The 27661-nt window shown below is 42.5% G+C and overlaps 4 protein-coding genes across 4 annotated transcripts; 3 read left to right on the top strand and 1 right to left on the bottom strand.

Moving 5' to 3' along the window:
• The first annotated feature begins 975 nt into the window (after positions 1 to 975).
• Positions 976 to 5931, top strand: rheb (Ras homolog, mTORC1 binding). The gene is made up of 8 exons (XM_057056784.1): positions 976 to 1391; positions 2597 to 2668; positions 4078 to 4145; positions 4273 to 4355; positions 4456 to 4512; positions 4602 to 4649; positions 4886 to 4967; positions 5117 to 5931. The coding sequence occupies exons 1-8, from the start codon at positions 1340 to 1342 to the stop codon at positions 5207 to 5209; spliced, it is 555 nt and encodes a 184-aa protein (XP_056912764.1). The 5' UTR covers positions 976 to 1339; the 3' UTR covers positions 5210 to 5931.
• A 542-nt stretch (positions 5932 to 6473) lies between these two features.
• On the bottom strand, positions 6474 to 7482 carry ly97.3 (lymphocyte antigen 97, tandem duplicate 3). Its single transcript, XM_057056787.1, has 4 exons — positions 7404 to 7482; positions 7235 to 7307; positions 6991 to 7113; positions 6474 to 6731 (listed from the first exon to the last, which is right to left on the bottom strand). Exons 2-4 carry the CDS (start codon positions 7281 to 7283, stop codon positions 6625 to 6627), a joined length of 279 nt encoding a protein of 92 aa, XP_056912767.1. The 5' UTR covers positions 7284 to 7307; positions 7404 to 7482; the 3' UTR covers positions 6474 to 6624.
• Positions 7483 to 8608: 1126 nt separating this feature from the next.
• On the top strand, positions 8609 to 9993 carry LOC130538845 (gamma-crystallin N-A-like). The gene is made up of 4 exons (XM_057056785.1): positions 8609 to 8755; positions 8884 to 9132; positions 9435 to 9580; positions 9732 to 9993. The coding sequence occupies exons 1-4, from the start codon at positions 8735 to 8737 to the stop codon at positions 9865 to 9867; spliced, it is 552 nt and encodes a 183-aa protein (XP_056912765.1). The 5' UTR covers positions 8609 to 8734; the 3' UTR covers positions 9868 to 9993.
• Positions 9994 to 14306: 4313 nt separating this feature from the next.
• On the top strand, positions 14307 to 26896 carry acvr2ba (activin A receptor type 2Ba). Its single transcript, XM_057056122.1, has 11 exons — positions 14307 to 14990; positions 16745 to 16952; positions 19322 to 19437; positions 19658 to 19809; positions 19972 to 20115; positions 20229 to 20372; positions 21986 to 22134; positions 22216 to 22330; positions 22466 to 22604; positions 22738 to 22862; positions 23716 to 26896. Exons 1-11 carry the CDS (start codon positions 14939 to 14941, stop codon positions 23908 to 23910), a joined length of 1539 nt encoding a protein of 512 aa, XP_056912102.1. The 5' UTR covers positions 14307 to 14938; the 3' UTR covers positions 23911 to 26896.
• The last annotated feature ends 765 nt before the right edge of the window (positions 26897 to 27661 follow it).

Below are 27661 nucleotides of genomic sequence, written 5' to 3'. Positions count from 1 at the left end.
CCAGGCTCCCATCATTATATCTTTGCAAAGCCTGCCTTGAATTCCACCGTCTGCCTGTGGCCTTAACCCACTAATTGTGGTCAAAGTTCTGATGTTGTTGTTGCATTCCCGAGGTTTGGTTTAAAGCTGCAGTTATATTAAGATCTAAGGATTTAACATGCACTTTAACAGATAATGAAAGATGTGTGCAAGCTGACTGAAGCCTGATGAACTCACCGAGGTTCTGCGTGTTTTTCCAGTCACAGTGTTTGAGGCAAAAACACGGGGAGAAAAGAGCAAACACTCAATGTGGGAGAAGCTTAAATGTAGGTTTCAAGAAGCCTCTCGGGCTGCTGATGTATAAATAGTGTTTTAGCGACCTCTACTGGACAATTCTGAGCATTTCCCCTTTTTAAACCAATATTGCGCTGAACTATGGGTGGAGTATTGGTACTATAAGTGTTGTTATTGTTGTATATCTATCAATAAACCTACACTATAAAAGTAAAACAATCAATGATTATTATGGTTTGATGTAATGTGAGGGATGAATTATGACATTCATTGCAAACAAGCATCAAATCTTAACTGTATTATTCTGTATTGTTGATTTCCATTCAGTTAAAATAAGACAAGCTATAAGCTTCCGTTTGTTCCTTTGTTGGGTTATTGAACAATATTTATTTGCGTGTAATTATTTTTGTTTCAATATGTGCAACCGGAAATCAAAGACAATGATACTGAATGATAATGATAACATGACGAATTAATCCAAACTAATATCTGCACTTATTTATTGGTGCGGATATTAATAAGACAGTTATAAAGGTTTCTGAAGTCATATGTTTAATATATTACAACAAACTGGCTACTCAGGCAGCTTTTATTGAAGCGATGTAGCCAAAACCTGTCAAAGCAGGAACAAATAAGAATGACACCGCACCTGACCACCCAGCACGTGGCGAAACGCGTGGCAGCCAATCATCTTCTAGAGGGCGGGACTTGTTTGTTGACAAGCAGCCATATTCACCAATCAGAGGTTTACAACTCCGAACAACGTCCGCCTTTACCCCGCTGTCAGCCAATTAGGGTGAAAGCGTAATTATTAATTCATTACACGGCGAAGGGGAGTGACGCAGTTATTGTACATCTACAGACTCTCATGCTTTCTTTATGCGGCCTAAAATAACGATATATTTGCAATAGGCGGACGTGAAATTCTTTGTAAGCACAACACAGAAGAAGGATTCTGTTCATCCGAGGTCTGCATGTCGAATCTCTGCGCCCCTTGAATTTGGATGCCATCCCGTTGGAGGTTGCGGTAGAGCCCGAGGACTAGATGCGATAGCCAGAACGAGATATGCCGCAGCCGAAATCACGAAAAATCGCCATCCTCGGGTACAGATCCGTAGGTGAGTCAACAGAGATGACAAGGAGTTTCTGGGAAATATCTTCATAGTCTTAGGATGCGGCACTGGCGTTTAAATCAGCGGCCTTTTAGTGTGAAGCGAGTCGTTTACGCCTACTTTGATTATCTGTAGTAGATTCTTCTCCTCGCCAGGTGAGACGTGGCCTGGTTGGACTTATTCACCTGAGGCCCTGCGTAAACTAGATGCTTTTGGGCGTTTTAAGTGCTGCGGTTCCCCTCAGCCACCCGAGTCTCGCGTGAGCCATTTGCGCGCTCCGCGTGAAGGCCCGAGCGGCTGCGTTTGACGCATTTGATCGCGTGCAAGAGCGAAGAAGCGCACTTGGTTCGGGCTGAAAGTACGCTCGTGACGGCAAGATGGCACGCGCTGATGGCGCAGCTGGAGGACACCGAGGAATCCACTGATGGTGGAGGCGCAGACGCAGCGCGGAGCTCCGGGAGGCTCGGTGTCGGGTTCTGTCGTAAAGACCGAGGGTTCTGTGTACGAGCGTCGGGAATGCGTCCATGCCCTCGTTGTTTTATTATAAATAAAGCCAGAGAGATGGTTTGTTTACATCAAGAGCATCATCGGTTATTGACTTTTGGTGGTACAAGTTGGTATTTTCGGGTTCTTTGGGCATTTAAACTTCCATTTTAGTGCAGTTCAGACTCTCCTTGTGTCTTAACTCCATTACCTGCATTTAATAACTTCAGTTACGATGAGATAAAAAATCATTTCTTGCTTTATGTGTTTATACTGTTGTCAGTCAAACCATTTCGAAGACAAAGGTTTCCAGTTTATTTTGATTAGGATTTTTTTTGGTGCGTGTCATAAGTGCATACATATAAATATATGTTGATTTGACTAAATTGTCATTTTGAACATTAACTGATTGAAAATTACCTTTTATATCAAGATGGCAGATCCATTGAGACACGTGCAGATCAATTTTTACCATATTTATTTTTTGATATGTTGGTTTGGGTTTTAGTCGTGTTTGCGCTGCATTGCTGTTACTATTAAATATCCTGTCGTCTATGGTGAACACACCACTGAACTGAGCCACAGCGGCCTTCGTAACAGTCCAACAGCAGTTCTAAACGTCGTCTGATCAATATTTTGTGGGTTGTTGAAGCTCTCATTTCATTGGGTGTATCATGTTGAAACAGTCATCGCTCATATCTTTTTAATGAATTAAATTTGTGTTCCAGGAAAGTCATCCCTGACGATTCAGTTCGTGGAAGGCCAGTTTGTTGACTCCTATGACCCAACAATAGAAAACAGTGAGTAGAGGCTTTGTCACATTGATGCACGAGTGGGCTTTTCATCCAGGAAGCCATTTTGGTGGACGCTGTCAGCCATTCAGATACAGGTGGCGGCCTCAACAATAGCCACGCTAAATATTAACAGCCCTTTTTGCCTTTTAGGCTTCCTTTAGTGAATTTAGCAGAGCAGGTGAAACACTGGGAAACCCTGAATGTGCAGCACGTCTCTTTGTTGTGCATGTGCGAGGCAGCGCGCCGTATTATCCCTTCACCTGGCCTCCGCTACTCTGTCATCTCATCAGTTATTCATGTGTAAACTCATGTTTGGCTCTCAGTTGCGCAGAGTTAAGGTTGTAAATCTTTTAAAAATTGCCCTCGTATGTGCTGTTTACCAGAAATGTGTTGATTATCTCTCTCTTCATATCAAAATCCAAATGAATGTCGACGACAAAACCCAAAGCAATCCAAAATTCCCAGAGCATTCAGCTCCATCTTGTGGCCTCGCCTGGTGGAAATGCCTTCTAACTACGGATTAAGACTCAGTCACTGACAAAGCATTTATAATGCACTAAACTAGAGCTGGACTCATTTAGTATTATGGTATGTGCCAGTTTCTGTCTACCTTTGGATCAAGAATATCAAGTGACAACATGATTAAAGGGATAGCTGGATATATTCAAATCTAGGTTTGTCAAACACAGATTTATTATCCTGTTTTATGATAATAGGTCCACTTTAATTCTAATATAATGATGTTCTTCCAACTTTGCGCCACAGTGCGGCGGAAGAGTGGGCAAACGCCACATCCTAATGCTACAGTTGCTGTGTCTCCAGATGGACCGCTCGGTCCTCTCCGCCTTACCAGGAACATAAAAAGAACATTTTGTTGTGGAAGAGAACATGAAGTAATTCACTAACGCGCACAAAGTCAGACACTCGGGAGTCTGAAGTTTCCCTGCGGGCTGTTTCTCTTTCCGCGTTTGTTCGCTCTGCGCTTTGCTGGCCGCACTGTCCGCACCTATAAATAATCTCTGCATGTAAAGTGAAGTGTCAGCAGCGTTAGTGGGCTGGTGCAGGCCGTCTCCATCTGGGATTATATGACCCATCTTTAGGCAGATATCGACGTTTCCGCACTGAACGAACCCGCTGGCGCTGAAATGAATCCAAAATTGGTTTTTGTCTCGGATAACTTTAAATTCAGATATGTGCTGTGTCATGTGCTTTACAACATGATGCTGCTGCTTTAAAACAGTCTCGTTTTTATAGGATGCGTTTTTAAAAAAGAGACTTTTATTTATTATTTATATATATATATATATATCAGTTGTAATGAACATCGGAGGTCTTCAGCATTTATATGATACACACCAAGCTATTAAGCTCCTAATCCAGATAACCTCACTTGTGTTTTTATGTTTCTTCTGCAGCATTTACAAAGATGATCACAATAAACGGACAGGAGTACCATCTTCAGCTGGTAGACACAGCTGGACAGGTGTGCATTGGGCCACTGTTGTTGTTGCGTAATGACATTCGGGCTTGTTTCTTCCTCACGAATCACTTTAATTTGAGTTGTTTATGACAGCAAAGCTTTGCCTCTGACTCCTCATGTCTTCTGTCAGGACGAGTACTCCATCTTCCCTCAGACATACTCCATAGATATCAACGGTTACATCCTGGTCTATTCAGTCACATCTAATAAAAGGTTGGTGTAAACACATTGCAGAAGCAAAAAAATAATTATTTTATGGACGATGTCTTGAGGTGGTTACATGCTGAAGGTTGAATTCTCCACTTTCTTCCAGCTTTGAAGTTGTACAAGTTATCCACGAAAAGCTGTTGGACATGGTGGGAAAAGTTCAGTGAGTACACTCGCGTTGCTGTGCATAAAAAGCCAAGACGGATGTTATATACAGGGCATCAAGAACTAAATATTTTCCTTTGCATGCAGGGTTCCAATTATGCTAGTCGGAAATAAGAACGACCTACATATGGAGCGGTATGTTCAAACGCACTGTTGCGCTGGCTCACACGCAAATTTGCATGCAGTATCCACATGGGGACGACAGCAGAACACGACAACTTTAGCTATCTTTGTGTCCCTTCTCATCAGTGTATGGAAGAATTTGCACATTTGACACATATAGATGCTCCGATCTAGTTCGCAGGTGATACAGAAACGGGAGCTGAGCTACTTTTGTCCACCTCAGACTTGTTTGTGAACTGTTTTATCAGGGTAATCAGTTGCGAAGAAGGAAAAGCATTAGCTGAATCCTGGAATGCTGCTTTCATGGAATCCTCAGCTAAGGAGAACCAGGTAGGGGACGGAGATGCAGTGGGTCAGGCTTCAATCCTGTTCAGCCTAATTTCTTAGAAGTTATTTGATCTTACGTTTGGATGTCCCGTTAACTGATGGAGATTCCAAACTGAACGAGACATGTGCGCGTTTGTTTCGTTCTCCGTCAGACGGCTGTGGAGGTTTTCCGAAGGATGATCCTGGAGGCAGAGAAGATGGACGGCGGCGTGCAACCGGGAAAAACATCCTGCTCCATGATGTAGAGCCGCCCAATCAACACACAGGACACTGCACTGGGATATCCCGTTACTTGAAGGCTAGCCGCCAGTTTTCCACCTCAGCTGACTCCACCCCTCCAGGGTCTTAAATATCAAACACTGTCTATTTATGGCTCTGATTCCACTGTTATTTATCAGTATTTCTGATTCCCTTGTCATCCTCGTATTTCTCCGTGCGTTTGATTTCGAGAAAGGAGGAGTGGTGGTTTTCTCGTCCTCTTTTTCCCAGAATTCATCCTCCCCCTACATCTCTGTGCTCAGCACTGTCGCGAAACACACACACAGACACATGCATCACTTGGGTGTATCAGAAAAAAAAGTGTCTCCTGCGCTGGATGATGATGACAAGCAGAACAGGTCAGAGGAAGCACCAGGTCGACGCTTCTTAGGTTTTTATTATGCAGCTCCGGTAAGAACTACGAATCTAGTGAGAGAGATGAAAGAAATATGGTGTTTTGCCAGGCGTACGCTCTGAAAAGAGACGAGTAAAGTGAGGTTTCTTCTGATACATCCCCGGCTGTTTGCTCCCTCCATTATGCAGCTCTTTTTCTACTTCATCTCCACGCAGCACCGCTCCTCTGTTCCTCAGTTTGTTTTCATTGCAACAAAAAACAACAAAGCATCACCCTGCATCCATTTTCTAATGTTGAAAATGTTGTACAAATGTTTTTGATTGTAATCATTAAAGCAAAAAGTGGTTATATAAAGTGTGAATTATTACTTATGACTTTTTATTTTAAAAAGAAACATCTAAGTAGCAACTTCAGCAGGAGTTTTGGGTAGTTTAGGTATTTTCTCCTGTACACACTTATTTATGGGCTAAATGATTGACAAAAGTGGTTATTTTAAAGATGATGGTTCCTCGTGTAGGAAAAATGGAGCACAAATGGGGGAAATGAAGTGGCACCCTTGTGAAATCAGAAGAATAAATACCAAAATTGGGTCTTTTTTAGCTTCTGTAATGCAACCATTAGCACGGGATTTTGTTGAGAACACCAGGGTGAATGAACACCCTCTCCCCTGCTGTCTCCCTCATTCTCCTCCCCCACAAGCCCACCATTAACGGAAGGGTCCCCCCATGTGAGCTTGGTCCTGCTCAAGGTTTCTTCCACTATGGCTCGTTTTGACGCCACGCTTTGGGTTTCTGCAAAGCTCCTAGAAACAACTTTGATTGTAACAGACACGATATAAATAAAGTTGAATTGAACAAACATAAATGGTAACGGAAAATAATTAATGACAACAGGCATTTCCTGATTTTCTTTTAATGTATTTATTTCCTCAAGAAACTTTTAGAACAACTTAAGTCAGTTTCATCTTTTAAAGAACTGAGAAACGCTTCTTTAAGGGACTTCAGGAGGTTGAAGCATCTTCTGGGACGTTTCTGTTCTGTCTGGACTTTAGAACGTGTTGCACATTTCGTCACCGCAGCACTTGGCATTGATGTAGGCATTCAGCTTCAGCAGTTCACAGCTTTCCAGAGACATGCATTTCTGGAACTGGGCAACTGGGCACAGTAAAGTGGATACAGTTTTAAAAATTACCCTCTGTTGCCTCTCAGTTTACGACCAACATGAATATTTTACAAGCAAATCTAATGCTTTTACTCAATGTTCTTTTGCTCCAAACTGTGACTACGAGAGGTCATCAGAAGGTCACCTCCTCCATGCACACAACTCTGCTGATGCTAATACTTTTCTTTCGCCGAACTTATTGCGTTTAGATAGTTTGCCAATTTCAAGTTGATGTAATGCTATTTTACTCACATGGCTCTCGGAGGAACCTGACAGCGGCGCAGCCGTTCTTGTCTGGTTTACAATTCTCTACGGAGAGCTCGCATGGTCCTCCGGCCACTTTGGAGATGCACCTGTGACAGCTGAGACATTCACCTAGAGAGATGTTTCAAATTCATGTTGCAGGAAAGGAAAACCAGGAGGTTGTAGATGTTCCGCCACGCCGCCATGGTGGACTCTTTCTGTTTATTCAGTGGAGAATCAGTGACAGACTCACCGGCTGAAAACAGCAGGGCGACAGCGAGAGCCAAGACCAAGAACTTCATTATGTTCAGTGCTGCAGTACAATCCTGCACGAAAACATCATGTGGTGTCAGAAAGCCTCCAGGACAAAAGAGTAGTTTCAGTCAGAGAGAGAAGAAAAGCTCGGATGCATTTTTACAAACCTCGTCGACTCGTCCGACTCAGTTTCCACCAACGACTGAGACGCCGTTGACCACTTTGACGCTTTATATATTGATTCTTCCTGCCTCGTCATGGCAACACCCCATCAAGTGGTGTGTCTCCAAAGTCTATTTGCTCGGTGCCTTGCTCACCCCGGGCACACCGTGTTCAAGGGTTACAGGTTTCTGTACGGATTACGCAACATCTGTCCACCCTTTACACACCGCTTCTAATTTATGAGACGTTTGTAAATATTAATGTTGCATCTGTCAAAGAGTCAAATAAAGATTTTTGCCAAGGTAAAGTTCTCCAGGAGGACGACAAGGGGTCATTTGTCTTAAAATGATGAATTGTGTCTAAGCAGGATTAGCTTGATGGTCTTTTACCTTTCCGTCACAAAGAAGCCTCAACTGGCAGAAATTGGACCCAGAACCTTTTTGTTGGCTCCATTTTGGGTTAAAAGTGCATATTTGTTACCGGTGGCGCAAAGGTGCCATTTGACAGACGCTTTGGGGCATGAAGCCAAAACTGGACTCAATGCAGAGTATAAAGTCTGAATACACCCAAAAAGTGACTAGCACGTGGCTCACGCTACCTTTGGATGGTAACGACTGCGAGGTAAAACTGATTATTTCCTCACGTGGACTAAACTATAACCGCTGCTTTTGATGTGTTTCATGAAGCAAGGAATTGACGCAGTGTGGAATGGACGGGACGGGTCACTGGAAACGCAGCAACTTAAAAAAAAAAACAATAAAAGAACTAAGTTTGCATGAAAATGAAGACTTCAGCTGTGTCACAGTTTCACAAATCCAAAGGCTGAGATGTATTTACACACAGGTGATTAAATCTAGACACAGGTGGCAGCCACGCACGACTCACAACTGTTGTTTTTAATCACTTGACAGCAGTAAATCATTGTTTTAATGCTTCTGTGCATGGAGAGGCGTGGGAGGAATGTCATTTATAGGAAACAAACAAGGTTATACTGCACCGAAGCTTAGAGGTACTCGCTCATTGCAGGACATCTGCTTTACTTTAAGTTTCCAAATGTTTGTTTTCCCTCCACTCACTCAGCAACCATCACCATTGCTTCCAAAATCCAATAATAGCAAAATGGCTCCTGCTATTGTTTCATCAACTGGAGCCAAAATCCGATATCAGCACTGACGCATGTAAGGGAAACTGTCCATGTGGCAAAACGTCTAAACCCCCCATTGTTCGGCCCGGGCCTTGCAATTGCACCCAGCTGCCCGTTGGCCGTATAAATCCGGGGGTCCACATTTTTTCACCCTCACAACTGGGTAGTTTGATTGGCAGGAAACTGTGGAAAATGTCTCAGTACTCGGGAAAGGTGAGTAGGGGGTGATGCCAAAGCCTCCCCATATGAGTCACAAACAAATGTCAGAAAATTGTGTGTTGAGTGCACCGACTGCAGCTGTTGCTTTAGCACCTCTGTGACTGCGACACTGCACAACACAGATCGTGCTGTACGAGGGGAAATGCTTCACTGGGAGGAAGCTGGAGATCCGCGGCGACTGCGATAACTTCCAGGACCGCGGCTTCATGAGCAGGGTCAACTCTGTTCGCGTGGAGAGCGGGGCTTTCATTTGCTACGACCACCCAGATTTCAAGGGCCAGCAGTACATCCTGGAGAACGGAGAGTACCCTGAATACCAGAGCTGGAATGCCCATAATGATCACATGGGTTCCTGCAGGCCAATCAGGATGGTAAGACAGTTGCGTGTGTGAGGGACCCCAGGGACAGACAAATATTTGGTTGTTAAGAGTGGTGTGTGTGTGTGCTCTCCTTTGAGCACACATCTGTTTTTCAGATTATTTCAAGTCTGACTAATACAACACAGGACCCTTCACGGGTCAGAGCTAGCTTACAGCTTTCATTTTGTGTTGAATAATTGGATTTTTATTCCGAGGTGTCAGCAAGTGTCTGCGGAGCTGAGGCAAACTCCTCCGCGTAATGTAAAGGAGAGCTCGGAAGATGAACAATGCTGACGGGCTATTGTCCTCCACAGCATGGAGAGCACTACAGAATGGAGCTGTTTGATGGAGACAACTTCACAGGCCAATGTGTGGAGGTGTGCGAAGACTGTCCATTCCTGCAGGCACGAGGCCTGACCAAGGACAGGATCAACTCCATCAAGGTCTATGGAGATGGCGCGTAGGTTTCTCTGCAGCAAACTAAGACTGCATACCACTATATACGCTCTTTGAAATTTGTTTTTACCCTTTCCCTTCATTTTTACAATATACTTTACAAATACACTTTACTGAAGCTGGATTTTAAGAAATTCTGGGTTTCCCCCACACAGGTGGGTGCTGTATGAAGAGCCCAACTACCGTGGCCGCATGTATATCGTGGAGAGGGGAAACTACTGCTCCCACTCGGAGTGGCAGGCGGAAAACCCAAACATCCAGTCTGTTCGCAGGGTGGCAAACTACTTCTAAAGTGCTGCGGTCACCGGCAACGGCGCTGCAGAGACAAAGTCATCCGCTGAGGAAAAGCGAGCCTCACTGTCCAGTAATCTGTAAGCAGGTCTATGGGTTAGTAAACTAATAAAGGATGAGCAAAGAGTTGCTGTTGTTTCATTTTTGTGCTAAACGGGTATAATCAACAACCCTTTTCCATTTTTTTTCAAATCACTTTGAGAGTAATTCAGCTTAAAACCATTCTGATGATCCTCTTCATCATAGAAAAGTCAACTCATCTTTACCTACAGTATACAATATCTGTAACAGTCGCAATTGTCTCTAGTTGCTTTACAGAAACCCAGAACCTGACCCCCCTTCCAAACCAAGTAACAGTCACAAAGAGACCCAAGGAGACCCTTTAACAGGAAGATTACTGACCAGGACCATATTGGAGGGGGACTCCCCTGATGATGGCTGGCCAGGTAAAGTAGGAGGAGACGGGCAGAAGAGGGGAATGCGAGGGGAAGGACAACAGATTATTCTAAAGATTTAAAACGCAGAGGGTCAGTGGCGCAGGAGGTCTTTGTAAATCTAGAAATACCTGGGGGGGACTAACGCGGCCATCAACCAATGAGGGCAAAGCAAAACCGTGCAGTGGATTACGTTCCTCTAACCGCCCCGGTCTACAGCATATGATGATAAAAGTCAGGTGACCCTATTCCAACTATGAGCATTAGCGTGGCTAGAATAATGACTGTAGCTTTAGATTTACTGGCTCTGAGCTCTCTCAAAAAGGAAGATTTTCAGCTTGAGCTTAAAAGTAGAAACAGTTTTAGCTTCTCACACCTGGACTGGTTCCACAGCAGGAGGGTGTAAAGTGATCCCGGTGACTGGGCTCACAATACAGACATGGAATCACAAAAGCGGGTTAAAGATTTAACGTGCCAAACATAATACTGGGTTTGAGTTGGTTGAAGTGGCTGGGAACCGAGGGGGGCTGGAAAGGACACTTTGGTCCTGGTCTCAAGGAGCCAAACGTTACCACATGCAGGTGGCAAGGAGTGGATGAATAAACCGGTCTTTTAAAACTGATAGGAGGTGGAGTAGATTGGCCTTGAATGAGCTGCAGGTGTGCGTGGTTGGGAGTGGGAGACAAGAATAGGTTGCCCCCCCCCCAGCCTGAGAACAGAGGATGAACAAGCAGACAACAGCAGGAACACACAGTAAGAGAATAGCCTAACTGGGGCCCTAACAGCTAAAGCCCCGGCCGCATATTCAACTTTTAAAGGTTCCAGTGGGATGGAATGGCGCTACCAGCTTCACTGGATAGGATGGAGCTTGGCCTCTAAGGACCTCTTATTTTAAACTCTATTTTGCATTTTATGGGCAGACAGGGAAGAGAAGCTTGTATGGGAATCAGGTATTCTCTCTTGTCAATTCCGATCAGAATTCTAGCCAGAGAAGTTTTGGATCAGCTTGGGGCTCCTCAAATAATTATTTGATCCCCTGATAACAAGATACAAGAGTGTATATGCATTTCAAATAGACTTCTCTACAGGTGGTAGAGTAAGTGGATCATTTGCAGCTTCGAAAGAACTATAGAGGAGGGCAGTTAGATATAGGCATTGTTTTCTAATTATCTGGATCAAGTTGAGTTTTTTTTAAAAGCTGAATACTGTATACTGCAACCTTGAGAGCTGGGGGCTACATAGCCTGTGCTGAAGACAGTTGTGATTTCATTTGTGAATACGCTCTAGGAGTCTTCATTTGTAAGAGTAAAGGAGGAATGCGGCTCCGCATCACTGTGACCCTTAGTCAGTCTGGCAACAGAGCTGAAAAGAAACCTGAGGTTGTTTTCTTCAGATAGAGAGCAATAATAGGCAGTGCTATCCTGACAAAGGGCCTTTTTCTTCCAGGCTAGATGGTCTTCCCGAACTCTGCTTTCTAATTGATGGTTTGATTCACGATCTTTGTCGGGGTGGGGTGGAGGGGATCAGGGGCGATATGCAGTGAGGCTGCTGCACCTCCAACAAGAGAGCCAACCTAAGCAGAGCTAAGTTTATAATTACTGCTCGCTGTACTAAACACAAGGCTGCTCCGGGTGGTAATTAAAGGATCACTTAGCTGGACCGTTATCAGACAGGCATTCACTTTAACACAAAAGGCTTTTTTTTAATGAAGAATCCATAAATATAAATGTAAATTCTAATAGCAAATAATCTTCCAGGAGCTAAAGTAAAACTGACATAAGTTCAACCTCAGTTAATGTTTTTGTTGTTACAAGAAATGATCTATTCTGTCATTTGAGTGAGGAATACAGGTTAACAGTGAAATAGGCCCAATTTGTTCCAATATTGCTTAAATCATAAAATTAAAAAAATATATATACAGCATATATAAATCTTGTAGGATAGTAAGGTATAAAATGTGTTCAATTAGTAAGATTATAAATGTAAATGTTGCATTTCGAGTCAATATGGAGAAAAGTAACATTGAAACTGAGATTGTTAATCTTGTCTGCATACATATTTTGTGCGTAGTTTGCTAATGCCCCTCCTCGGGGGAGCTCTACTACCACCTAGTGTTATTTATCATTTAATTATGACGCACAGTCTTGGGGTACAGTCGATAGCACAAAATATCTTTTTTACCTGTTCCATATTAAAATCCCAACATGCAGGTTTAATGTATTCATCCATTTTCAGCAGCGACCAGCCTGTTGGAAATATATTCTAATACCATGATACACAGTTTCATAAATCTTATGCCCCATTGCATCATTCCCACAATATGCTTTTGTTCTTCTGGCAATGTCACACCAGGACTGTGACTTCAGGACCTTTAATGAGCACCCGTGTGCTTTCCCTCCCAACTCTCATGACAACCGGCCGCCTGTCTTTTACAAGGTTTCTCTGGTGGCCTCGATCCAGTTACAAGGTCAATACAGGACAGACTAATGAGAGAATGCCTTGTCTTGAGTTACACTCTGAAACACTAGTTTGTGGCTTATTACCTCTGCCTAACCTTATTCCTTAGCCATTTGCTTCTTGAATTGGCTGGATGTCACCAACATGCCATTAGTCTGAATGCTGAAGAAAATGGGTGGAGGGACCAGTGAGCGAAGCTTAATGGCATTTTAACAACGTCACTGCTGATTTCCTATTATGAAACATTTAGGATCTCAAACAATGGACTGCATTTTTTAAGAGTTTGCCTTAAATGGGAAAAGGCAAACAATTGGCAATGACGTTTTATCATTACACGTGTATTTTCCATTGCCATTGAGCCTTGGTTGCTCTAATAGAGCATTGCAAAGAAAGAAATAACCAACACGCCGTAAGATATAACTTGAACCGTAACATTTGAAGGTCAATAGTTCCCAAATTCATCCATGAGTGGGAAGCTTTTACCCTTGCGGCAAATTATTTTGCTTTTTTAACCAACAGACATAGAAACTGAGGAAAAAAAGTTCCCGTCCACTTCTTGTTTTGCTCAGTTGTGCGACAGTAAAAAAAGTGTTTAATGAGTCATTAGCTGCTCTGTTTGCCGTGTGGAGTACACTGTACATTTAAGACTGCATGATAGTGCAAGAACTAATTAGAATGAATACATTTAAATAGCAAATTATTTTAATATTTCAAAAATAGGTCAGCTATTTATAGCACTTCCACAAATGCATAAATGATCATACTGATAAAAAAGAAAAGAAAAAGAGCCCTCTCACAGTTCCTAATACTTAAAGGCTCAAGTCACTGGGTCCATTTCCATTCCATTTCCAAATGGTTTCGTTTCACAAAATTAAACACATCACCTGTTTTTACCTGTGGATTCCTGCCAAGGTGGCTTTTATGGCAGTCACATAGCCTTGGAGCCAGGTGTGGTCTGTTGCTCCATGCTTTCGAGACAAATAAAGAGGTTCATTTCAGGCTATGAATTGGCATTTTGCAGCTGTTAAGGAATTCAAAGTTGGAGCACACGCTGCGCAACAGCAGCAGGCTAAACACTCTTTAATGTTGTGTCCAGGATTAGTCTATAACCTGAAATTGTCAAATTATGATACTCCACCATTAGTTAGAAGAAATTGCATCTAAAGGTTCCACAGCCAGACTATTTGACACATACAGTACATTTATATCACATTAAAGATATTTATTTGTGATTGACAATTCGCTTAGGTTGAAATACTTTTGTTATCCATCAGTATTTGTAATTGCTGGTGCTAAATGTAGTTTGAATTTTTAGTTTCCTACAACGTGGTGTGAAAGTATGACAACCAATTATTCATAAAAAGTTTTATTTAAAAAACCCCAAATGATTTTATGATGATCTTAGACCTATGAACAACCATGTGTTAAACTATTGCAGAAATAAATAGCATGTTTTTTATTTTTTTTTAAAAGAGGCTAAAGATAAAATGCCAACTCTCGCCACAGAAAGTGTGAGTGTCTCAGTTAGAGGCAACATAAACGTGAATATAAATATAAAAAACCCCGCACCAGCTCCTTCAGTTGCGTTTTACGACTGAAATTATGCGATAATCGTCGATAAGAGAGAGCGAAAAAAATCCCCCTATTATTTTTCCCAGCGTGTGCATCGACGGTGTCGCGTTGAGGTCACTCGCTCGCTGCCTGAATTCCCCTCTTTGTGTTTACACATCCGGGTTTCCCTGTTTGCAGCCCATTCCCCATTTAGAAGCCATTTTGGACACAGATCAGTAACATGCATGTAAACCCCGACCGACCTCCCGATGCAGCGGTGCTAGTGCTCAACTGAAGAACCTCCGAAACCCGCGCCGCGCTGTCGTTTCCGACGCTTTAAACGCCCCTGCGCTAGTTTCTGGACTAATTTCCCGCCGGAGATGCTGCACCGTCGCGCGGAGTAACCGTGTGTCGGTCAGTTAATCGCGACGGTCTTTTTTTCCTTCTTCTTCTTCCGCGCAACATTGTTGCAGCGTCGCGGCTATTGACACGCGCTGGTGGTGGTTCAGGCTGCGGAGGGACCGCGAGGCCTGTGGTCCTTTTGATCCTCCGCCGATGGTTCTCACGAGCTGAGTTTTCATGCTCGCGACGGAAAGTGGGAGAAATCTGCCCCGCATCGAAAACGGAACATGTCTTTTTCATGGCTGACTTGTTCACTTCTTCTCGGAACTTTATGCGCAGGTGAGCCGCTGGATTTGTTTCCCTTCTCTCTCGGGTCGCTCGTCCCGAACTGAGACTTCTCTTTTGATATTTGTGCGGTAACGTTTTTTCTTTCCTCCAATCCATTCTTTTAAAGTTTGTCGGGGAATATTAGCGGTTAGCATTGAGGGGGTCCCCCCCATTAACTACACTCGCTTTGTCTAACGTCTTCCACTTAATATTCGCATATTAATAGAGCAAAAGCGCAGAGTTAAACCATCTAACCGGAGCAGGGACGCTGGTATATCGTTACATTTCTTAACACAAATGCATATATCCCGATTTAAAACTGTTGCTTCCCGGTGGCAGGAATAGAAAGCAGCAGCTGCATCAACATCCTGAAACCTAAGAGGCTACATCTCTGCTCTGCACTCTTGTTTGTGGTTACAGCTCCACCAGGAGCCTTTGGAAACACGTATTTCCATAAATCACCCTTGCTCCGTTTGAACGGGGAGCAATTCGATTTATTTGGTGTAAACCCGTGACTGGGTACCACGTGAAAACGAATTGGAGTCTTTTTTTTTTCTTTAGTTTGAGGGGGGGGTGTCTTTAACATCCCTCTATTATGGGGACTATTGTTCAAACAGAAATGTAGTTGCAGCCTAAAATCCCTTTAACTCTGCTCCACATCTCACTGACGCCCAGCTTGTGCGTATTTGTGTCAAATATTGCTGCGGCTAATGCTTGTGTGGTTCATAGATGATTGCTCGGGTTGGCTTGTATGGTAAGCTGCTTCTCTAGAATTCATGTTGTGGTATAAGCCTCAGTAAGTGACAGGGGGAGGGGGTTGGGAATCATCTTGTAGTAAAAGTCCTGCCGGATCATGTGACCACGGATATCAGAAATGGCATCTTTGCTGAATGGAGGGTTGAGCATCTGTGTTTTGTCCTCTAGTTCATATCCTCCTATCTTTAATAAATTCCACGATGTTTGGTCATTGCATCCCTATATATCTTAATGAAAGCCATTGTGTGCCGCTGGACAACTGTGTGTGTGTGTGTGTGTGTGTGTGTGTGTGTGTGTGTGTGTGTGTGTGTGTGATGGGCTGGTGGGGGTAACAGTGGGGGATGGGCAGCCTCCTATAGGCAGCGATTTAAAGAGACATGCTCTGTTTTTTCAGGGAACAAAGATTGGGCATGAATGTCCGAGCGAGGCTGTGAATGATTGCACGAGTGTGTAATCTGCTCCAGCATTCATTAAAATTAGCCTTGCCTGTGTTGCTAAAGTACGCCTAATAAAGCTTTTCAATTAGCCAACGTGCAACAGCAGGAGGCTGAGGGCTATTGTTAAATTTGGGTAGTTGGGGGAAAACTCTTCCCAGACGGTAAAAGCTCTTAAAAAGAACGTCTTATCTGTCTTTCCAGATGTCACGTTGAGGTATAAAAGTCGTTATCTGCACAGCATGACTGCATCATGTGTGTCCCTTCCACAGTAGAGCCTACTATTGTCTTTTTCCCCCTTATATATAATCAAATTATTCTACTTTCATCCACTTTTAGTAGTTGTCTAAAAAGCTCTGGTAATGAATGGAATTACACTGAACTTCTATTTCATTTTCTAGCCTGGAGGAACTCCTTTTTACTACACAGAGCTCCTTAGCTTGGCCTTTTGCCAGAGTGATGATAGAGGCTCTGCTGCGCAGAGAGGATTCTTGGTGGCGCCATATGTCCTCCTTTCCTCCGCTGCGATCCATTTCATTACATTGTGAGCTGACTGAGGCCTTCTGTCTGTCTCAGGGTACAGTCTGGGCGAAGCAGAGACCCGGGAATGTGTGTACTACAATGATAACTGGCGCACGGAGAGGACCAACCAGAGCGGCTTTGAGCGCTGCGAGGGTGAAAAGGACAAGCGGCTGCATTGCTACGCCTCTTGGCTCAACTCCTCAGGGACCATCAAGCTGGTGAAGAAAGGCTGCTGGCTGGACGACTTCAACTGCTATGACAGGTGGGGTCCTTTCGCGAGGTTCCACAAGCCTCTGCGTCGCCGTTTGTCTTTGGCGCTCAGTTGACGCCAGTTACGTCACTTATATCTCTTGCGGTGACCTTATAGCGGGGCAGAGGGATTAAATCACAGCTTAGGTTATCCCTAAACACAACCAAAGAGTCACAATATTAAAAAAGTAACTTGTTCACTAATAATTTCCTCCTGAAAGAGTTTCAACTGTGCAAGTCTCAACACAGAGCACAAGATGGGAAAACAAATGTTGCCTCTAAAAATGGAGTAGTGCATACCTGCTCCGCCTGCTTGAAATGCCACTTAAAGCCTCCCAGCTCAGCGTAGGGCAGTTTGGAACGGTGCACTTTAATGCCGAAGCAGTGCGGCAATAAGCTCTTACATGAAGAATGTAACAGATATTATTCAGCGTAGTTTTAAAAAAAAATGAGAGGGGGCTCAAGAGCGCGTGCTGGTGTTGACCAAATCAGCACACTGCAGCTTGTTTTGTTGCATACCTGCAGTATTTCACCATCTTTTCTCAGTAATCAAGTGGAAAATTGACGCTCAAGTGTAAAACTGTGGAGTAGTTTGTTTAGAATCATACCAACATTTGACAATCTGCTGACAAATGACGCCTTACAGTGAAACTCATAATATATAATAAACCCTTAGCTGCTTTAATTGGTTTAGGTTGGAATTTATCCTCTTATTCTGCATCCACTCCCTTTTGTTAATCTCTGAGAATCAGAAGTTTGATGGCAGAAGCTCAGAATAATTATGAACGGTCAGCGTTGAGCTGGGTGCAGTTATCAACTTCCCGGTTTTTAATATTTAAACCTCCGTGTTCTAAACGGGCTCCAGTAGCTCCACGGGGTAAACTGCAGCCGTTAGAATTATAGCAGGAGGCTGTAGGTGACGCATGTGCACGTGGATAAAGAACGAAACATTAGGTGCAAAAATGCGTCAAAGACCATGATGGATGGCGGCTGGTACAGGGACAGAGAGGCGTGTTGGTATTGATCCAGGAGGACTACACTGAATCACAAGCATATTTTCAAAAGCTCTAATGGAACTAGAACCTAACAAATTGTAGGTTTAGATGCAGGTACAAAGTCATTTCATGGTTTCAAGGGAAATGGCTTCTGCCTGAAGTGCGTCTGACTATAATTATACCTTTGATTCTTATACAAAGTGCCCTGGAAATTGTTTTGTTATAATGTATATATTTCTGCGTGAAACCCTTCTTACAGTGGCGGCATAGAAAAGGCAGAGCGATCAACATGTGAACTGCTACAGGATGGATGATGTTTAGATGGGAATCATAGTCATTAAAGTGCTCCCCTCCAGGATTCGCCTGAAACATTGGATCAAATATTGGTCTCAGTCTGTTCACCCCCGATGCAAAATGAGGGTTGCGCTGCTCGACCTGTTGACACGTAATACCGAGAGAGGAAAAATCGCAACTGCGCGCTACATAATCCTCTTGGTGACGCGTACGTCTGCAAGAGTAATTGCAGTTTATGCCCATTTATACTGTTTGACTTGTTTAATACCATGTCAAGTCCTGGGCAGTGGATTTCATTCACGTTGTCATAGAAACGACTTGCAGAAGTGCCGAATTACTCGAAATTGCTACTGAAACCAAACTAGCATCACCTGATGATTAAATTGACGTAATCCGCCTTTATCTTTCTATAATCTACTGGCATTTATCACATCAAAATATGTTGCAGTTTAATTTATATGTTAATGGATCTTTGTCAAGTGTTTTGTCTTTGTGTTATTTGTTGTGTTCTGCAGTATCTTTGACTGCTAATATTTGTTTGAAATCTTTGTCACGTTACATTTTATTACTGCGTGTTAAAGATACAACGTGCATCCCACCATGTCCAAAAGCAAAGAACGGGAATATTTAACTACCTTTTTTGGATACACGTCCAAAGGAGGACATGACGCTAGTCTGGTCTCGTGGCAAGTTTTAGTTTTTGATAGTAGAAGCTGAACTCAAACCTCTCCTCCTGTAGCAGTCAACCACGGTGCTTCCATGTAAAGAATTTTGGAGTGGTTAAATATTGTATAGTGAGATTTGAAAGCCTCAAGACAGAAGTGGTGTGACTCATTTGGTGTTGAGCTGCACTGTGGCGTTAACGCAGCGTTTGCATCATCTCCTGTAACCTATATCAAAGTCTGTGTGGGTTAAAGTCCCAGCACAACAAATATTACTATGTTCATGTGGCCTTTGTGTTCAGTTGGAGCCAAAACTCGACGTGTCGGTCTGGAAATGAAATGCTGAGTTTGGCTTTTTTGGAATTTGACACGTGGCTGGTTTCAGCGTTGGGTTGAGACAGTCTTAACACAGGTATGTCGTTATCTATTAGGCAAGAGTGTGTCTCCATGGAGGAAAACCCTCAGGTCTTCTTCTGCTGCTGCGAGGGGAACTACTGCAATGAACGATTCACTCACCTTCCTGACATGATTGGCAGCGGAAACCGAGGTGAGTGTCGAGCGCCTTGCTTCTAAATAAATGAAAGGGGAACTGGTTCTTTGCTTTCCCTTTTAATCAGTAGTAATCAAAGCTCAAGCCTGCCTGGATTAATTGAGAAGGAGCACGTTGTGATGTTAGCTGCTTCAAGGACGTCTCACCCGTTGTTTACGTTGTTTCTGTAACCTGAAATAAAGTTGACCCGCTTTAATTATTCTGTTTTTCTCCTTAGTAAAAATCCGACCTCCTCCTCGAGTGCCATCCCTGCTCAACGTGCTTGTGTACTCGCTGCTGCCTCTGTGCGTCCTCTCTCTGGCCCTTCTGCTGGCTTTGTGGATGTATCGCCATCGCAAGCCTCCCTATGGCCACGTAGACCTGAGTGAGGTGAGAAGCTCAGTCCAAGCGCTAAATCTTTCTTTGATACTGAATTTTACTGAGTGTGTCCTAAGTTTGATGCAGTTTTTAGTTTTGCAAATGTACTGCTAATAATTATTTGATAATTGAATCCAGTATCCAGTTTATAACTGAACTTCTTTTGTCAATCAGGATCCTGGACCCGCTCCTCCATCCCCTTTAGTGGGTCTTAAACCATTGCAGTTGCTGGAAATCAAAGCTAGGGGGCGCTTTGGCTGCGTTTGGAAGGCCCAGCTGATGAGCAAATATGTCGCTGTAAAGATCTTCCCTTTCCAGGTGTGTGAACAGAAGCTTCACTTTTTTTTCTTTTTTTAACATGAATTAACATGAAACTTATGTAATCTATATTTGAATTGATGATATTAACACAACTCCATGGCTTTGAACAGAATAAACAGTCGTGGCAGAACGAACGGGACATATTCCTGACGCCGGGGATGAGGCATGAAAATCTCCTGCGTTACATTGCGGCTGAGAAACACGGAACGAACCTGGAGACAGAGCTGTGGATCATCACCGAGTTTCATGAGAGGGTGAGCATAAATCCCCCCCCCCCCATATACAACAGTGTCAGGCGATTTTTTTTTTTTTTTAATAGCTTTTATATTTAGTAGAAAAGCTGAATATTCCAGTAATGGCTTTTGTGTACCTGATCAGAAGAGCAAAACAAATTTCAATATGGCAGCTCTCCAGTTCCTCTATATTGTGAAGTATTGCCCGTTTATTTTATTGGCGTGTCAGTTGTTGTGAAAAAACAAATCCTGCAAGCATCAAAAATAGGTATTCATATTTATGAGATGATGCTTTATGGTATTAATGATTTGAGGCAACCAGAACATCCTGTTCAGTCGACCATCCTACAAAGGTATTAGCAGGATTAAACAATAATTATCATTAGCACAACGGTGGGGTGGAATTAAATGTAGTGAAGGCTTTCAGGGCTTGTCCTTGTGGGGAATTGTGTTCATGGCAGCATATTTAGTTACTGTTATTGTTTGGGTGCCAGCACTACATGTGGACCCTAGTGGGTATGAACTTTCTGTTTTAATGGCTGATTTAGCTGCCAGGTTGTTCAATTGTCACTGGTTCAATTCTTGTTAGTGTATCGGAAGAACATTAGGAGTACCGGTAGTTGTTTTCAAAGTGTGGGACACGGCCCCGTGGGGGGCCAGAGTAATGATAAGGGGGGCCGCGGTGCTACTGTGAACACTGTTTCCACTGTCAGGTCATGTTTAATAGCAGGGCAAAGCCAGCCAACACGGCTACAAGACTTGTTAAATTCAAGCAGGAAAAAATGTTCAGGTTTTGTTTTATTCTTGGGGACTTGATGAACAGAGAGGCAGTTTTAAGGGAATATGTTAGAAGGCATTAATGCTAATTTAATGCATGGTTTTAAAATCGGTGTCAGTTTCCAACAGTAAAAGTGGCCGTTTCCCTAATTTTTTTCTCTGAATTTAGGGACAAAAAGAGAAATTAAGATATATGATAAATTATAGATTCAGCAATAATACAAGCAGTGGTTTAAAAAAACACGACTGACTAATAATTGGAAAGAATTCTATCTGCACAACAGTTTGGGAGCCACCAGCTTGTGTTGCAGATGTCATCTAGATGTTAAATTAGATTTGCAGATGAACTAAGGAGCTTTGTGGTGACGGGTCAACCTGCAGGAATGTGAAGCATCTGTACAGCAGAATTTGTAGCATCTTTGCAGCAGCAATCTGATGTTGATATTCCGTTTGCCTGATCGCTTTGACACCACATGACCCATTTTTGTAAAGTCCTATTTCTAAACCAGATTACTTTAAACAACACGTATATTTAAAGGATATATAAACCATTACTATAGTCAAGGTAACTTCTAAGAGTATCACTAACATTTGTAGATGGGAAAGTGGGGAACATTAACATGCAGCTAACACGTTTTATTTAAAATTGCTTTATCCCGCCGTTATCCTTATCTGTATTTTGAGAGGCAATAACTGTCGTGAGAAAGATGATATTACACATGACGGACAGAATTCATATGCTACAGTGCAGCGCCCACTCGCAGTGAATACTGATATTACTTATGCATGATATCCAACTTTGTGCCTGTTTGTTTGTGGATGTTATTAAATTGGAATTTGCCTTTGTGTGCTGGTAGGGCTCATTGACGGACCATCTGAAGGGTAACGCCATAAGCTGGAATGAGCTGTGTCACATAGCGGAGACGATGTCTCGTGGGTTGGCCTACCTCCATGAAGACATTCCCAGCTACAAGGGAGAGGGCCCCAAACCTACCATTGCACACAGGTAAGGATTCCGAAGACTTCAAATCTTGTAGCAGAGGTGATGCCTGTGAGCACTGTAATGAGCGAAAAATGACATCCACAGGGACTTCAAGAGTAAGAATGTATTGCTGCGCGATGATCTGACCGCAGTTATTGGAGATTTTGGACTCGCTGTTCGATTCGAACCTGGAAAACCTCCAGGAGATACACACGGTCAGGTAGGGGCTCGTTTACTTAACATCCGGGTGATCGTGGATCAGAATTCTCTTGAAATGTCCACTTGTTTTGAAATTTAAAGCCTTTTTGTTTCAGTTTTAGTGATGGATCTCTTCTATAATCTTTTGTTCTGTCAGGTTGGTACAAGGCGCTACATGGCTCCAGAGGTGCTCGAGGGAGCCATCAACTTCCAGCGTGACTCTTTCTTGAGGATAGACATGTACGCTATGGGCCTGGTGCTGTGGGAGCTGGTGGCTCGCTGCTCCGAGGCCGACGGTGAGTCCAACGGGGAAAGAATGTATCTCGCCACACAGGGAAAGCTGCCAGGGGTTTTAAAAAGAGCAGGTTTGGAGTTTGACGTTATCTCTGACTGACGCTTTCCATTCTGCTACCATGTCGACCTCATTAGGTGGCGAATATATGCTGCCATTCGAGGAGGAAGTGGGTCAGCATCCATCCCTGGAGGATCTCCAGGATGTGGTAGTGCACAAAAAGATGCGTCCAGTCATGAAGGACTGCTGGCTCAAACATCCGGTAAGCAACAGTGGAAAATGACCTTCCGTAGGAACCTTTTTTCCCCCCTCTTCAGCTGGAACCTTTTCCAGTTCACATTTAACTGTTGTAGCATTTTTATTAAGTTCACACATAGTTCACATTTTATTTATAAATATCAACGTTGGTCTTATCAAGTGGCTCGTAGCGCAGGTTTTAGCTTAGTTTACCCAAGAGAGGGCGAAAACAGCCCCAGAAAAACATCCTCTCTGGTCTTGTTGTGACGAAAGGTTAGCATAAAACACTCTTCCTGAAGAAACCTTGTTTCCTTTCAGGTATATTTAGTTCTTTCACTGGCAAACACACGCTTGGGACATGAAATGTTAATAAAACCCAGGTTTTTTCTTCATGCTGCACGCACATTTATCAGATACTTTGTGACTAAAGTGAATTTATTAAAGGTGACCTGTCTTCTTATCTTCACTTTTTGTCATCCCCCAGCCACTAACCTGAACCATAACCCAACTGTACACCGATTTAAACCCTCAAACAAACATTTTAATTTGTGAGCACCCACCCAAATGTCCTCACTTTGCTAGTAAAGGGTGTATTCTGGTCTTCGTTATGTCGCACATACAATAACACATACGCCCACACACGTCATCTTCTTTTCTCACCACCAGAGTCAAAGATTGGCAACAGCAACACTTTGGCTCTGATACATTTAAAAAAAACAACAAAAAAACAAGTAGTAATTAGAGTTATTTGTATAAAGAGAGCTGGTTACTGAAGCAGAGAATGCAGGTTAGAACAGGCAGCCCATAAAAGCTACGCTGTTACGCTGTAAACATACATTTGCCTTCAGGGGTCACTCAATTTCGCCTGTTGCCTTCAGGGTCTGAGCCAGATGTGCGAGACCATCGAGGAATGTTGGGACCACGATGCAGAGGCGCGGTTGTCGGCGGGCTGTGTGGAAGAGCGCATTGGTCAAATCGCCAGGACGGTCAGCAGCACTACCTCAGACGGCCCCATCTCCATTGTGACGTCTCTCACTAACGAGGACCTACCTCCCAAAGAGTCCAGCACCTGAACGGGTGACACCATCCTTCACCTGAGATCCTGATTTTATTTTATTTCTTCTTTTTAAAATCCAAACTCGGTGGGTCTCAGTGAATTTTTAAAAGCATATAAACTAGCAAAAAGAATGCAGCTGCTGCTTTATCCCAATACTGGTATTTTTTATTCTGTCTAATGTCAGATTTTACTAACACATCAATCTGCTGTAGTTTTGTAGTAGTAATAAGTTAAATAATCATCACATGTAATAACACCCATTTTTCAGATCTTAAGCATTGTCATTACCTCATGTACATCTTCTGTGTTATTCTGTTTTTATTACCTCATGAGTTGCTATATTTTTCGTCTTGGTCACGATCGTCTGCGGCCAAATGAAAACGAACCTTTGCTCCAGACCTCGGACAACGCGCTGCACACCTCGGAGGAAACGTTTTGTGACTGTTAGACAAAATATATTCATCTTCCTCAGGGGTCGAAGCTTCTCGATTTTTAAACTTCAAGCGTGCTCACTTATTGAGAATCTGAATGTTTCTGAACGAGGGGAAAGGAAGATCGTAACAAGGAAGACAAACTAACGGTAATCGGAGCACACGCGTTCTACAACAGGGAAGGAGCTAAAATGTGGAGCTGAGCAGTTGTATTAGACTTTTTTTCTTTTTTTTTTCTTTTTTTTTTTTTTTCTTTTCTTTTTTTGGAGATTTGGGACATGGGTTTTGTCCCACCCCCCCGGGGAACTACCTCTCAGGTATCCAGTAGGCCTCTTTGGGACATTTTTCTCTAAGTCGAGAGCCAAGCTATCCAGCTAGCTATCATGGACATAATCCTGGAAATGTTTTGTTATTAGCTGTAGGAATGCAGAGTTACTCCTTTGCCAGTGCCAGGGGCATTGACGGATGTTGCCTGGAGTTGCAATGTTACACATTCTTGATTTTAACTGTGTGTGTGTGTGTTTGTGTTATGTACATCTGTGTGTGGTGATGAAATGAGAGCTAGAGAACGAGTGTGTTTTTAAAAAGTAAGACTTATGAACGGACAGATGGGGGGGATTATTTCTCATGAGGGCCATACTTGAGTGAGCAACATGTCTGTTTTCTTTTATCCTTTTTTCTTTAGCTAGTTGTTTGTTCACAATACTCAGTTGGACATAAGTCCCCAGATACCTCAGTCACTGTACATCATGCAATGAGAGCTTGAATGGTTGCCTTTGTCTCAAATGCAATGCCATAGTTGTATCATAACACAAATACCATACATTGAATGTCCGTTATGCTGCTGTGACTATTCCAGGATACTCAAGGATTTGTAGATGTACAGTACATGTATTCTTTGTTAATATAACACTAATGATATTATGTGAGGCTAATATTGTTATTGGTTTTTTTCTTTTCTTTTCTTTTTTTTTGACTGAGTAAGCCCTCAGCTGCTTACTCCTCCAGACTGACCTCAGATATTCTGACAAGTACCTCAGGCTTTTTCTACATGTATATCAAGTTGTGTTATGTATTTCAATTGTGTTTTAGTAGTTGAGATATTTTATTGTCGGTCGGACCTCTGTTGTACGTGAAGATTCTTCTATTTCTTAAAACAGGAAAAGAAAAGGCGGACATAGAGCCGACTAGTCGTGATGGTGTTAATGCTGTACAAACCTAAAAGAAGAGGGGCAGATCCTTGTAAATAGACCTGTACACACAGTTGCAGAACACTGATCCAATCAGGGCATTACCGAACTCATGTCGCTGAACCGAAGCTCCACCTCTGCGTATTCGAAAGTCAGTTCAATATGGTATTATAATTTTATTAATTTGGAGGCACTTTTATTAGAGCGCTGCCTCGATATCGTTAAAAGAAGATGTTATACAAATTGGTGTTTGTTCCTTGCTGGCTGCTTCTCTGATTGGCTAAATGAACGTGCCAGTTTGAACAGTATAACCTCAATATTTACCCACCGATGTGATGCTGTCAGACTCGTTCAGTTATAGTTTAGCCACTTCGGGTGACGCGCAGGATCATCTGTTGTGCTTTGAATAGTGCTGTGCAAAGATGGTGAATTATGATTCTTATTTTTCTAAGCAGTGGTCTGTTGACGCTCGCTCCTGTGCAGTAGTGGTAAAGAGCATGTGGGGATAAACTATATCTAATGAACAGTGTTTTTAGTGTAAATGGAAGTCATCGATGTGTCTTTGCCCACATAATGGAATAATAATACAGACTAATAACATAGACCATTGTTGAGTCATTGAACAGTGGCATGTGCGTGGTCCAAGGGTCCAGCAATATTTATTAAACAGCAATAGTAAATTGAAATTCAGTCTCTAATTCCACTGTGCTGGGACATGGCAGATTTCTTCTGTGGATCATTGAAGTCCATCTCATCACACCTGGAGTTGCGCTGAAGGCGCACGTCGAAGCCTCTCAGCGGGAATAAAAGGGTCGAGTCTGTGTGCTTGAGCTTAATGCAACCCAGGTGCTTTCACATATTGTGCCAGAAAAACGATGATCACAGGGGAGGGGGGGGGGAAGGAAACTGCTGCGATCGTTCGTTACCTCCAAATGCTGTCTTAACACCCAGCACCTCTGAGAAAAAAAAAAAAGTTACCTCATGCAGTACCTCATTAGTAACCCTAACACAGTGTCGGTCTCATCTTCCAAAAAAAGAAATAGATAACATTTTTTAAAAAATCCAATTATGTATAGATTTACTTGATAAATGTAAAGGATTTTCTTTTTAATGTGTGAATCCTGTGAAAGCTGATTTTTTTTTCTTTTAATTTTATTTTAGTTTTTGATTTTACAGTTGACAACTGTTGAATTCTCATAGTATGAATGGATGCTATTTGAATGAATCCCTGTTTATGTGAATTGTATGTGTCAGGTGTTTGTTTCACTAAAACAGTATGAATGATATCTTTATCTGTGAGCTGAAATGTTTAGAAATATAAACTAGATGCAAATACATCCATCTTTTTTGTATATTAAAAATAAAGACAAACACTGATTAATCACGTGATTTTTATTATTTTGGAGCACCATTTAATGATAAAGCTCTGACTTTGAAATATTTGACAGTACATTCAAGCTATAGTATACTGATGTGTAGCTTTTTTTAAACTGAAGGTGCTTGTAATAGGTACCACATATTTAATTTCCCAAAACCATAACATTTCCAGGCTCTTCTCCTTCATTATTAACAGTTCGCACTAGAGGGCAGCAGTGGTGACAGTTCAACTTGATATTTAACTTGTTTATTTTTATTAGACACCTAATAACCACAAGTCTAAAGCAAAATAATGAAATTCATGAATCATTTCAATTAACCACATATTCAAAGGAAAATCCGTTCAATGTGCACGTATATTTCAATCTACATTACCTGTGCCAATTCTTTGAAAGTCTATGCTCTATAAAAGTAGTTTTGAGTGATATATATTCGTTGCAGTGTAGAAACAGAAAATTAGTTTAATAGTGACATAGTCTATACTATTAAAAAAGTGTGCATAATCGCCAATTAATCTGAAAGGGAAGAATTGTTTACACATTTTTTCATGAGTGAAACCAAACAATCAAAAATTTAGTTAAAATACAGGTTGTACTTTTTGTAAATAGACAAAATTACCCCGCTCTTTTTACGTGGCACATTAATAGACTGTAGCCACGTTCAATACGTTTAAGGCACAAATAACATTCGAATATTTAACCTCGGTACTATTCGGGTCATTTAAAGTTTGTATATTGTGTCTTGCACGAACTAACAGTAAAAAATAGGC

The sequence above is a fragment of the Takifugu flavidus genome, chromosome 15 (genome assembly GCF_003711565.1).
Source record: "Takifugu flavidus isolate HTHZ2018 chromosome 15, ASM371156v2, whole genome shotgun sequence".
In the NCBI taxonomy this organism is placed as follows: Eukaryota; Metazoa; Chordata; class Actinopteri; order Tetraodontiformes; family Tetraodontidae; genus Takifugu; species Takifugu flavidus.
This window is presented reverse-complemented; position numbering and strand designations above follow the sequence as displayed.